General features: G+C 47.6%; 1 protein-coding gene across 2 annotated transcripts; it reads left to right on the plus strand.

Moving 5' to 3' along the window:
* The first annotated feature begins 753 nt into the window (after window positions 1–753).
* Window positions 754–12,037, plus strand: Atxn1l (ataxin 1 like). 2 transcript variants are annotated; one of them, XM_052728623.1, is made up of 3 exons: window positions 754–866; window positions 3,165–3,226; window positions 4,669–12,037. In XM_052728623.1, the coding sequence occupies exon 3, from the start codon at window positions 4,789–4,791 to the stop codon at window positions 6,853–6,855; it is 2,067 nt and encodes a 688-aa protein (XP_052584583.1). In that variant the 5' UTR covers window positions 754–866; window positions 3,165–3,226; window positions 4,669–4,788; the 3' UTR covers window positions 6,856–12,037. The 2 variants fall into 2 exon arrangements, with proteins under 2 accessions (XP_052584583.1, XP_052584584.1); XM_052728624.1 differs by having other exon boundaries at window positions 4,672–12,037.
* The last annotated feature ends 1,166 nt before the right edge of the window (window positions 12,038–13,203 follow it).

Consider the following 13,203-nt stretch of genomic DNA (forward strand, 5'->3'; position numbering starts at 1 on the left):
GATCTCTGTGAGTTCAAGGTCAGCCTGGTCTACAGAGCTAGTCCAGGACAGGCTCCAAAGCTACAGAGAAACCCTGTCTCGAAAAACCAAAAAACAAACAAACAAACAAAAAACTGCCCCTTTCCAATCAGCAACCTTCCAAATCTCAAATCAGCCTTTCATTTTTGTTTTTACTTAAGCCAATCAAACTTTCATTCAAATATGAACTGGAATTAATAGGTGACAGTATTTCAAATCAGTAGCCAAGCCCTCTGTTCACCAAACCAACTTGCTTTCCGCTGTCCTGAACCAAATACCTTCCTCTAATTCTCCACACACTTCCAGGTCTCCAGTACTCGCTGCTTCTTCTGCTAGGTCCTGCACAAGGTCCACTTTGGGCTATTTCTTGACCCTTGCATAGGCCTGGGACCAGCACTCTCACCCTGACCCTACAATGACCCTTCCATCTTTCCACTCCAGCAAATTCTGGGACTTCCTAAAGAGTTCCCCAGGGACGACCATTGTATGGATTTCTAGTGATGGCTTGTGAAAACTTCTCTAGGGAATCCGGGCCTGGAGAAGTAAGGAGACAACTACACACTAAACCCATCCAGAGGGATATGCATTCATTTTCCTACCAAAGGGGGCGCTGGACATGATGGGCAGGCGGCCAGCTTCCTCCTCTTTAAGGTAGGCGGTGCTCCCAGGCCGGGTCGTGACGTCATCTCCCCGCGTCGGGGGCGAGATCCGCTGACGCCATCTCCGGGCGCCCGGCTGGGGGGGCCGCTGGGTGTGGGGCGGCTCCGGGGCCGGGGATGGCGGCGGCCGCGGTGGCGGCGGCTCCGGGACGAGCGGGAGGAGTCCAGGGAGCTCCGTGAAATGGGCCGGTGAGTGTCGCCTGGAGTGGTGGCCGCCGGGCTGGCCTGAGGCCAAGCGAGCCTGGGTTCGGAGCTCCGGTGGAAGGGCCCCCTAGAAGCCCGTTGCCTCACCGGGCCGAGGGCGCCCCAAACAGCGGGCAGAGAGAGCGAAAGAGGCCGTGCCTAGTCCTCTAGATGCTGCTTTCCCGCCTGGCCCGGAAGGCGGCTTCAGGCCCTGATAACCCGGCGGTGTTGTGCCCACGGGCCAGGATGTCCGAGTTCTCAGGGCGGGAAGGGGCCCCCAAACAAGGAAGCGTCGCCAGCGGGGCCTGGCCTCAGCCCGATATCCGACCCCCGACTCTCTAAACATAGAATGCCTCCGTTCAGGCCTTACCCTTGTCGGAACAGGGATTGAGGGATCATCAAAAGCCAGCCTCTGATCTCTACGAGGCTGCTCCCTTTCTGTGGGGCGCACCCCTTTCCCTCAGAGAATTTGGGTCTCCCTCAGGGAGCAACCCCTTGATTCCAATCCAGGCATGAAGAGGAGCTGTGTTCCCGTCTCTCTTGGCAGGTCTCTGGAACGGTTCCTTTGCCCCTTAGCTCAGCTGGGTTCACAAGTTGTGTCTTTTCCCATGAGAAAATCTCCAGAGCTGCTCCATACACCCACACCCAGGTTTCAGATTCTGAAATGTTTTGCCTTGTGGGAACCGGGTGCGCAGGCTTGGCTTTCTTCTTTTGGGTTGGGGGGGTGGTGAGGGCGCGGGTGGACTTTTTGCCCGTTTCCATCCTTTCATTATCTTGTGTTTGCTAACTCCTTGGTGACCCGGAGACAGGTTTTCTTAGCTATTTTAGCTACAGAGAGCAAGCATCATTTTGGGAATTAAGGAGAAAGCTGAGTGCTGTCAATTAAAAACTGTTGATGAAGAATGAATGCATGACTTGTACCCAATTTGTGATTTGTTTGTGGCACTAGGAATTTGTTTTTCCACATTTCCACATTTTGTGTACTCTTGAACTATGCCAATCTTAGGTAAATGTTGCCTTCAGTTGGATCGAGGCTTGCAATATTCTGTGTGACTTTGACAGAACAGGCAGTAATTTCTCAGAACTAGTCAGCACTGCTAACTCTGTTAAGACTTTGATGACCCGTTTTTTTTTTTTTTTTTTTTTTTTGTCTTGTTGTTTTCCTTCGAGATAGGCTCTTAATGGAACCCAGGCTGTCTTCTGACGTACTATAGACTTGGATGTAGTTGAGGATGACCATGTCCAATCTGTGTGATGCTGGGGATCAAACCTGTGGCTTGATGCATGCTAGGCACCTTAGCAACTGAGCTGCATCTAAAACCTTGAAAGAGTTAATTATTGATGTCTCTGGCAAGTGTAGATTCAGATATTGGTAGCTTAGTAATACTTTTGTTCCCCATTGCTAGCTACATAGACTTAAAGGGATATTTTCAGTTTCTTTTCACATTTCATTCAGTAGTATGAAGTTGTCACTTAGAAAATTTTACACACACACACACACACACACACACACACACACACACACAGAGGAGCCTTTTTAATTTTACTAAGAAAATCTGTTAATTTGGCTTTCACTTTGAGTAACTCCCCCTTGACCTCTTTTTCTGTCCCAGAAACTTAAATAATTGTTCCTTTTCCTCTAGTGCCACCTTTCTTATTTAAATAATCTCCACATTTGCAAACTCATAGGCCCTTAATAAAGGTGAAACTCCCTGCTTCTCATTGTTCACATGCAAACAGTATTAAGTTTCCCATTTTTATTTGTGCATTTAAGCAAAATTTGGATTGGGAATGAGTCTAATCTTTGGGAGAATAGGGTAGAGAATAAAAAATATTATGATAAAGAAACCAATGAAACTTGATACATGGAAATTTCTCCCCATGGGTATCTTACCAAAATTAAAGCATAAGAGATCTTCTTTCTTTTTCCTTCTTTTCCTCCTCCTCCTCCTCCTTCTTGTTGTTGTTGTTGTTTTGTTTTTAATTTGTGTGTGGAGGCCAGAGGCCAGCTTTCAGGAGTCAATTATCTCCACAACGTGGGTCCCAGGGATGGAACTCAGGTCATTAGGCTTGGTAGCAAGTACATTTACCTGCTGAGCCATCTTGCCAGACTTGGAATTTTTTATTCCCCTTCAATCTCCTGGGCACTCTGGGTAAATGTGCTGTTACTGCTTGGGTAGAGAATGAAGCAAGAGCTCATGGACTTTGATGGTTTCTGGTGGCTTTGGAATTACCTTTCATGATGACCTGGGGAGGGTGACAGGTCAGACTCCTGCTTACTGCATTCTTATTTCTGTCTTGTAGGCTCCCAAGCCAGAGGGGAGGACACTTACTAAAACTGCTCAGAAGTACCACCAGAAGCTCAGGTAATACAGGCATTTTGGATTCCTTGTTACAGGGAAAAACTTTTTTTTTTTTGTTTTTGGCAAGTGACAATGGAAAAACAGAACAGAATTCAGCCTGATTGGAAAAATTATTGGTAAAGTTCATATGCATTGACATGTTCATACGAAAAAGATGCTTTCTGATTTTTTTTTTTGAGATTGGTTGTCATTTAGCCCAGAGCAGCCTCTGATTCATTATGTAGCTAAGAGCGACCTCAAAATCCTGAACTCTTGACTCCCAAGTGCTGGGATTCTATACATGTGCCATCACAGTGGCTCTAAAAAGATGCTTTTCGACAATGCATAAAGTGATTACAAAAAGGGACAGTAAGGGAAAGGGGAGAGAAGACTTTCTTCTGAATCATATGGACCTAAAAATAGTAAGTGGCCATGCATCTGAGGAGAGATGGAACCAGAATTGTATGAAGTCATACCTGGAGCAGACCTACAGTGGATAAGGAGCTGCTGTCCAAAGAAACAAAGGGGAAAAAAGAAGGCAGATTGAAAGTGATCAGTACGGAGAAAAGAAGTCTGACCAGAGCAGGGAACTCCGGGAAGTCGGTGTGAAGTCAAAATTGTTTGGTTGCTCTTTAGAGAGGGTGGAGAAGAAACAAGTTATAGAGCAAGCGAAAATAATCACTCTTCTTATGGGATCCAAGTTGGAATGTAAAGTTTCTTGGAAGAAGAAGAACAACAAAAATACTACATTTCATAATATGTTTAGAGAAAAGGGTCTTGGGGTTTTTTTGTTTTTTGGAGCTAGGATGTCTCTGTGTAGCCCTGGCTGACCTGGAACTCACTCTGTAGACCAGGCTGGCCTGGAACTCAGAGATCCATCTGCCTCTGCTTCCCAAGTGCTAGGATTAAAGGCAAATGCTGCCACCACCCGGCTGGAACAAGTTTTAGTAATAATAATAATAATAATAATAATAATAATAATAATAATAATAATAAAAAAGAGACGAACAAACCTCCTCAGCATTTAGTGACATGAATTTAGCCAGTCTTAGGATAGAAGAGATGGGAGAAAGTAAGATCATAACTCAAATTAAGTTGAGTAAAGGAAGCAAGAATGAGGCCATACATTGAGGGAAAGAAGATGCCACATTGATCTCCCCACACGTGGGAGGAGACTGTGAAGAGCTAAGGGCCTCATGAAAAGCATGACTAATCCAGAAGTTGGTAGTGAAGAGGTCAGGGAACCCTCGGGTTATTTATGCATCTTGAATGTTCATCCTTGGAGCTCTTTGTGCTTTGTGGTTTTCCTGACTGGTTTTTTCTCTTCTTAGGCTAACAGGTGAAAAGTCAGCCTTCTTTTCTCACCACTCTCCTCTGTTACAGCTTTCTACTTGGGTGCATTTCTTGATATTTTGTTTGACTTGATTCCCTGGGTTACTTTTTTTTGCCTCTGGTTTGTTCCTTAGCAGATGTGGGCACCCCAGCCAGCAGCAGAGAAGGGTGCAGGGAAGCCACAGAGAAGTCCCTTCTGATGCCCCAAGGAGCAAGCAAACCCCATCCAGGCTCCAGGAACACCGCAAAGCAATATGAAACCTGTTCATGAAAGGAGTCAGGAATGCCTTCCACCAAAGAAACGAGACCTCCCTGTGACCAGCGAGGACATGGGGAGAACTGCCAGCTGCTCCACAAACCACACGCCCTCCAGTGATGCCTCTGAATGGTCCCGAGGGGTCGTGGTGGCCGGGCAGAGCCAGACGGGAGCCAGAGTCAGCCTCGGGGGCGATGGAACTGAGGCCATCACTGGTCTGACAGTCGATCAGTATGGCATGCTGTATAAGGTGGCTGTGCCACCTGCCACCTTTTCACCAACTGGCCTCCCATCTGTTGTGAACATGAGTCCCTTACCCCCCACGTTTAATGTAGCGTCTTCACTGATTCAACATCCAGGAATCCACTATCCCCCAGTCCACTATGCTCAGCTCCCATCCACCTCACTGCAGTTTATTGGGTCTCCTTATAGCCTTCCTTATGCTGTGCCACCTAATTTCCTACCTAGTCCCCTCCTTTCTCCTTCTGCCAACATTGCCACTACTCACCTTCCACACTTTGTGCCATACGCCTCACTCCTAGCTGAAGAAGCTACTCCTCCGCCCCAGGCTGCATCTCCAGCCCAGCCATTTAACAAGTCCTCTTCTGCCACCTCCCCACCCGGCCAGTTGCCACATCACTCGAACGCTCAACCACTGGATCTTGCTCCAGGCCGGATGCCCATTTATTATCAAATGTCTAGGCTACCTGCTGGATATACCTTGCATGAAACTCCAACAGCAGGTGCCAGCCCCGTTCTTACCCCTCAGGAGGGCCAGTCTGCTCTCGAAGCAGCTGCTGCCAATGGACAGAGACAGCGAGATCGAAATGTAGTAAGACGAGAAAGTGAAGCCCTTGATTCCACCAGCAGCAAGGGTGAAGGCCAAGGACTGGTGCCGGTGGTAGAAGGCATGGTGGATGGACAGTTGTTTTCAGGTTCTCAGACTCCACGAGTGGAGGTGGCGGCGCCAGCACACCGAGGGACCCCGGACACCGACCTTGAGGTCCAGCGGGTAGTTGGCACTTTAGCTTCTCAGGACTATCGTGTGGTGGCAGCTCAGAGGAAAGATGAAGCCAGCCCTCTTAACCTATCCCATCATACCCTTGACCATCAGGGTGAGGGACGAGGGTCAGCCAGGAATCCTACAGAACTGGTGGAGAAAAATCAGGCCCGTGTGTTCTACCCTCAGTCCCATCAGGAACCAGTAAAACACAGACCTTTACCCAAAGCAATGGTTGTAGCCAATGGCAACCTGGTGCCCACTGGAACTGACCCTAGCCTGCTGCCTGTAGGCTCGGAGATCCTGGGGGCACCAAGTCTGGACATGCAGGCCAGAGCCACCTTCCCAGACAAGGAGCCAACACCACCTCCCGTTACCTCCTCCCACTTGCCCTCCCATTTCATGAAAGGCGCCATCATTCAGCTGGCTACAGGAGAGCTGAAGCGGGTAGAGGACCTCCAAACCCAGGATTTTGTGCGCAGTGCCGAAGTGAGTGGGGGGCTGAAGATTGACTCTAGCACAGTTGTGGACATTCAGGAGAGCCAGTGGCCTGGATTTGTTATGCTGCATTTTGTGGTTGGTGAACAGCAGAGCAAAGTGAGCATTGAGGTGCCTCCCGAGCACCCCTTTTTTGTATATGGCCAGGGTTGGTCCTCCTGCAGCCCTGGGCGGACTGCACAACTCTTCTCTCTGCCCTGTCATCGGCTCCAGGTGGGAGATGTCTGCATCTCTATCAGTTTACAGAGCTTGAACAGTAACTCAGTTTCTCAGACCGGCTGTGCTCCCCCAGGCCAGCTGACTATACCCCGAGAAAGGCCTGAGAGGACAGTCTTGGGGCCCAGAGAACTATGTGACAGCGAGGGGAAGGTCCAACCTTCAGGAGAGGGTTCCCGGGTGGGAGAGCCCTCTCAGCCTGAGCCTGGTGCTCAGGCCTGCTGGCCAGCCCCAAGCTTCCAAAGATACAGCGTGCAAGGGGAGGAGGCACGGGCTGCGCTGCTCCGTCCCTCTTTCATTCCACAGGAGGTAAAGCTGTCCATCGAAGGGCGTTCCAATGCAGGAAAATGAACCTCTTTCCCAGCCCAGGACTGGGGCTTTATCCCCAGAGGTGAGCCTCACCGTGAGCAGCCAGAGGATTTGCACATGCCAAGCAGAGAATGGTTCTCTTGGCAGTGAGATTTGAGGGAAATAGGAGGCATGAAGACAGCCTCCCAAAGCAGGATCTGTTGCTCATTAATTACCCCATGGCATCCTTTCAGGACAGCCCTAGGGATGCTGAGATGAGAAATAGCAGGCTTGGAGCAAGAAAGGGCGGGAGTGCACATAGGATAAGAAACATTCCAAAATCAGGGCCTCCCTGTTTTTTCCTACTCGGTCCTGGCTCCTGCAAGGGAAAGTACAGGCTTTGGGAGCAGGTGGCAGAGGGAGCAAAGAAAGAGCCAAAAATGATCCACAGCTTATAGTAGCAGTAAAACTGTTTTCTTTCTTTTTTCCTCCCCCTCCCTTTCTTGTGGTGGGAGGGCAGGAGGCCCAATGGTTGAATATGAGAAGGTTCCCACCCAGAACTCTTCTTGTGAGAGACGTGCACTTTAAAGGGTGATTTTTGTTACAGATGTTTATGGCTGGGGTTGGGGTTGGGAAGCACCATGATCTACGGAACTCTGCTTGACCCTTTGCTTCTGCCCATTGCCATCTCACCTCCCATTCCTCTGTAAGGCTTTCTAGCAGTTTAGGGGCCAAAAGAGAGAGGAGAAATCCCTTCAGGGCTGAGAATGAAGGACTGCCTTGCCGGGACCCAGTCGGGGGCTTTGGGGAAAAGACTTGACTGCTAGATGATGGGCTCTAGGCAGGGCTTTTGAAAGGTGGCTGACCCAACAAAACTCCAACTCCACGTGTCAGGCCTGCTTTGACATTTCCCTGAGTCTCTAGTAGTGACTTTGGAAAGACCTAGAGGATCTTTTCCTCTAGGCACCCACACTCCTCCATTATCTGTCTATGTTGTGCCTAAGTGCCTGCGCTGCCCCCGCCCTTCTGCTGCCCTGACCTCTGCATGGTGTCTTGATCTGGGCCTCACGTGTAGCTGCACTGCCTTTGTCCACTAAGACCTCTAGTTTTTGGTGTATAAGGGTCTCTGGTTTCCCTATCGGCTCTAACTTTTATACTTAGAAACTCAATCATGTCCTCTTTCCCTGGCAGCACTATAGTGGAGAAACAGAAGAAACCATGCCCTAAGCTGAGCATTTCCCATTCTGGTGGTTTTACTTGGCCCCTCCCATCTCAACCCATTGCCTCTCAGCATTTTGGCATCTCCAAACTGTGCCCTTCCACTGTCAGCTCTGCAAGTCCAGGATAGTCCTTGTAACATCTTAGCGGCTGTTTCCCTGTGTGGTGGTGGGTTCTTCTACAAAGAGTATTTGCTATCTTGGGTGTGTTTGCTGCCATCTCCCTTAAACCACATTTCACCTGCAACTTGTAGTGTCAGCTTGGCCTGTAGGATTCCACTGGGTATTAAGATGTAGGCTCCCCCACCAACTTTCAGGTGGTTGAGTATTTTTTGTGTGGATTTTTTTTTAAAGGGGGAGTGTGTGGTTCTTTAGACTCTTGAAGGCAACTCAGGGTATTGTCCACCCAGCTCTCTAGTTAGACTTCTCCTCGAGTATGATTGTGGCATTTCCTTCATAGATAGACTTGGAGCAGTCAAGACCTGGCCTGTCATCAGGAGTCCCACACTTCTGAGGTATGAGCAAAACTTAAGGCAAGTCTTGTGATCTCTCACTCTTTCACTTCCTCCCCAGCTGCCAAATGGGGATAAATAATCTTACCTACCTCCTGGGGGGAGGGGAAGTTCTGAGAATGGAGTCATTCTTAGTGTTCAGGTGCTAAAGGTTCTCTTCGGGAATAGAGTGACAGAAGCTGGCTGGCGGGCTGCAAGCCCTACATTCTGTTTCAGACCTTGAGAGCAGATACCTGGTCAGCAAGCTTTTCGGGGAACATCCAAAGGAAGCTGCTTAACTTAAGCTGACAAGTCCTTAGTCTAGGAGTTTTGTCAGAATCCGACACCAACCTTGTGCTGTGGTGGAGATCACGTTCTTTCCCCTCTCTTGCCCCCATTCCCTGATTGCTGCTTCTCTGGCTTATTTCCTACAGCGGGGGCCTGTGGGGTTGAGTCTTGAGGAATTCTCTCAAATGAGAGCTGTAGGAGAAGGCCTCCTCTCTGTTTGGTGAGCAACTCATTCCTAGGGATTAATGTATGCATGGGTTTCTTGAAAGCCCCCTTTCTCACATGAAGGTTCATCCTGGGAATTTAGTGACATGCACTGTAGATGCTCAAGAAATGTCTACCAGGGATACCACTGAGCTTCTTCCTAATGAGGCCAACGTGCATCTGGTTGTAGTTGAAGTCAAATCACTCTCTACTCAGACTAGTTGGAGCTTTCTAGCCTGGTAATGCCCGCTGAATCCTGGAAAAAGAAATTGTTGAAGACTTGGCCAAATTGGGCACTGACCTTTCTGCTGTGGTTCCTTTTATTATCCCTGTCTGATAAAGTAATAACAGTAACTCCCTTAATATGGTGCCGTGCATTCGTAACACGCTTTTGCTGAGCTGAGGGCTCCCTTTCCTGAAGTGTGCACCCCTAGAAAAGAATGCTTGTCAGAGCTGTGGCAGTGCTTACCCTAAGTGTGTAAGAGACATGAGTGGTCTTTAGAGTAAGCATTTCAGTGGTTAGCTGTCAGCTTTTGGGGACTGGGCAGTTGACAAAGATCAGCCTGTTCCCAGTCAGTGATAGGACATTTCCAGAACTTGGAGAAAGTTCTGAAACTGAACGGAAATACAGATGCCAATTTAGAAGAAGGGGAACTTGGTAAAGGATGATGGGTAATCTAAGATCATCCTTATCAAGATAGGAAGTGGAGAAGGGGCTTGGACCCTCAGAGGTGAGGGAGGAGCCTGAGTAGAGCTAGACTGACCCCTCTTTACACTTAGGGTCCCATTTGGTCCTAACACCATGGGCTTTGCTCTGTGCTGCTTTGGCCACTGCTGTTGTCTGCTCACTGTCCTGCCTGTTGCCCATTTAGCTCCTGTCCTTCATGTCTTTGGCCATGTAGACTAAGCTCAGACATCCAGTCTATTCTAACTTGTGTTCTACCAGTGTTTCTGCACAGCACAGTCATGTTAGACAGGGTTGGTCTGTATGCTGTTGATGGGCTAGTAGATCTGGAAGGATGTGGCTTCAGTGCTGCCAGGAGCCCGTTGGTTCCAAAAATTTGCCTGTCTTGAGAGAGAAACAAGCGGGTCCTACTAGAGACTGTCTTTTCTCTCTTTTATGGTACTTTGTAGCGTGTTTCAAGACAAGAAAAACCAACTATGTTAGGTCTTGAGCCAGGATCCTAGTAGCATTCCTCTAGCCCCATGTTCTGGGGTTGAGAAAGAGTTTGAAGTTTGGCTGAAATAGCTCCTCCATTTGGGTGTAATTTTCTTTTTGCCAGTGGGTATCCTAGGCCTTTTAGGAGACAAACAGGATGGTGGCATGATTTAAACCTGCATTGAGTAGGCATATTGAGTGGTTACACTGGCATGAGCTGAAGGACATTGGGAAAAGCTCAGGCCTTTGGAGTAAAGATAACCAGATTCATTGAATTGGCCATGGGAGATTAGGCCACAGTCCTAGAAGCAAACAGGACAGAGGCCAAGTTTTAGAGAGGTGTGTTGACCTCCTAGGATTAAGTTTACTAAACTACACTGAAGCTATAGTACTTTCTAGATCAGAAAAGTTGTACACTACAGTTGAAGAGCTGAATTCTACTATAGATGGATGTTAGCCTTTGCTTGGAAGCCTTCACCTTCTAGCTTCCCCAGGGTTGGAAAGGTCTCCCACATTATGCAATAATAAAATAAGTATCTGGGTCTTTGCAGCTGTCAGTTTTTTTTCAACTCTAGGATCCATCTTTGGACCTAAAGCCTGGTCTGGGCCTAGGATGACATTGGCCCTTGATTCTAGAGTTGGTTGCATTCTCTCCTTACCTGCAGACTATGCACAAGTTCCTGGGGCAGAGGGAGAAGTGGTATGGCTTGCCCTGTTGAGCCTCCTCAGCAGGAATAATAGTAATAAATGCACTTTTCACGTTAAAGGGTTCTTTATTAGTTCTCCTGTTAAGCCTAGGCTCTTCCCCTAGTAGATTGCAAACTCAACATTCTGTGTGATCCCAAAGCCATCCACTGCAAACGCTTAGCAGTAAAGATGGCCTCAGACTGGGTTCCTGTCTGCAATGTGTGTGGCAGCAGCCCATGTGCCTTTACCTAATGTCAGACTTGGAAGCGTTTAGTCTGTCTTTATGTTAGGGGGTCTTAGGTACTTCAGAGAGAGAGAGAGAGAGAACAGATAACACAGTGGTTTTATGCCCACCTCACCCCCTGCCAGGGACTTTGTGTGTAGTTGTCAACTGTGAGGGTTGGTGAGCTGCTGGTATTGCTGAAGGCAGGGTGGACCCCTCATTTGCTTCATGTGTGCACTCAGTGAATTGGATTGGGGAAGAGACTGACCGTACTCATGGCTAACTTGAAGTATTAAAATACGGCTGTCCTCTACACACTTCCTAGTCACACAGGATCCCTGTAGCCAAAACAGTATATGTTCCAGCTGCAGAGAGCAGACTGCTCTCAGCTTGCACAGCACCTTAGGGGAGGGAAGAATATATGGATAGGTGATAGGGTGGAGAACAGATGGGGATTTTGTCATCCAGGTGGTTTTAGGGTCCTAAGGAGTAGAGAAGGATGGCACTGGGGAGGTCTGGATGGATCTGATTTGTGTAAGAGTTCCCTGTAGATAAATTACTGATCCCCCAACCACTATCCCCAGTATGTAATGGCTGAATTAATATGTAATCAACTGCATTGTATCTAAAGCCTTAGAACTAGTCAGGTGCTCCTCCCACCCAATACCATTTCTTACCCTCTAATCCTACCTGATCTTTAACAAAGCATTAATAATTCTAAGGATAATCTCTATTTTGTTGTGCTTTTTTGTAACTGTTTTAAATAAATCAATTTGTACTGTATATTTGTACTTTTGTGAGATCCTTTTTGCTGTTTTACCATTTTAAGTCTCTGTACTTGGCTACACACAGATTGTATTTTTATTGTTAATGCTCTTCTTATGGATACCTGCATTTAACTTGTGGACTATGTAAACACAATATATATCAATATCTATATATCTATATATCGATCTATATAAACTACTAGCTTTTCCTTTTGGTGTTTGCGCCTTTTTCCTATCTCAGTTTGATGGGTGGCCATTGGGGCAGGATCACTTGGGAGTAAACATGGTGTGGTTATTGGTGAACTTGGCAAATGGTGGGAGCTACCTGAACTGTGGTTTGTGCCCACTGGTCAGGGTTTCAGAGTCTGAGAAATCTACCTGTAGGGTAAGGTCGGCAGAGTCAGTCAGTAGGACCTGTAGATGTCCTAACTGCTGGCCTTAACACCAGTGGCGTACTCTGGCATACTGCCACACACTGCTGAAGTGATCCCAGTTATAGCCACTGCTTCTGACTTTAGAAAGTTTGCCACCAGGAAGTGGTGAAACACTCAAGTACCCTTATTTACTGTGTACCATAAACTATCCTAAGTGCATTATCAATCATCTATTGCTGTTACTACCATTTTGTGACAGGAATTAAAGAACTGGCTCAAGTTACACAGTAATCGTACAGTGGGTTTTTGGGTTCTGGGTTTTTGTTTTGTTTTTTTGTTTTTTAAAAAGGATCTCTCTATAGAGCCCTGGCTGTCCTGGAACTCACTGTGTAGACCAGGCTGGCCTCAAACTCTCAGAGATACACCTGTCTCTGCCTCCCAAGTGCTGAGATAAAAGGTCTGCATCGCTGGGCGGTGGTGGTGGTGGTGGCGGTGGCGGCGGCGCATGCCTTTAATCCCAGCACTCGGGAGGCAGAGCCAGGCGGATCTCTGTGAGTTCGAGGCCAGCCTGGGCTACCACGTGAGTTCCAGGAAAAGGCGCAAAGCTACACAGAGAAACCCTGTCTCGAAAAACAAAAAACAAAAACAAAAAAAAAAAAAAGGTGTGCATCACCACACCTGGCTTGTTCTGTGGTTTTGGTTGGTTAGTTGTTTTTGCAATGGTGGGGATCAAACCTGGGGCCACCAGCATGTTAGGCAAACAACCACTGAGCTGGGGCTAATTCCTGAATTTGTATTAATTCGGAATGTTGTGGAAATAATTGGATAAGCCATGTGAGGTACTCAAAATATTCCTTGGGACAGAGTGCATCTAGTTATTTGAAATATTTCAAATAGGACTTCAGTATGGAACTCTGTGAAAGGCATTTGGATTAAGTACTTAATTTCTTTTCAGTGTAACTCTTGGAGTATTTCTCAGCCAGTCAGGTAGGATTTAGCCC

This window comes from Peromyscus californicus, unplaced genomic scaffold (assembly GCF_007827085.1).
Source record: "Peromyscus californicus insignis strain IS unplaced genomic scaffold, ASM782708v3 Scaffold_8__1_contigs__length_139910024, whole genome shotgun sequence".
Classification (NCBI taxonomy): Eukaryota; Metazoa; Chordata; class Mammalia; order Rodentia; family Cricetidae; genus Peromyscus; species Peromyscus californicus.

Excerpts from the sequence above, each read along its gene's own strand:
- Atxn1l (XM_052728623.1), top strand. The coding sequence starts at position 4,789 with ATGAAACCTGTTCATGAAAGGAGTCAGGAATGCCTTCCACCAAAGAAA.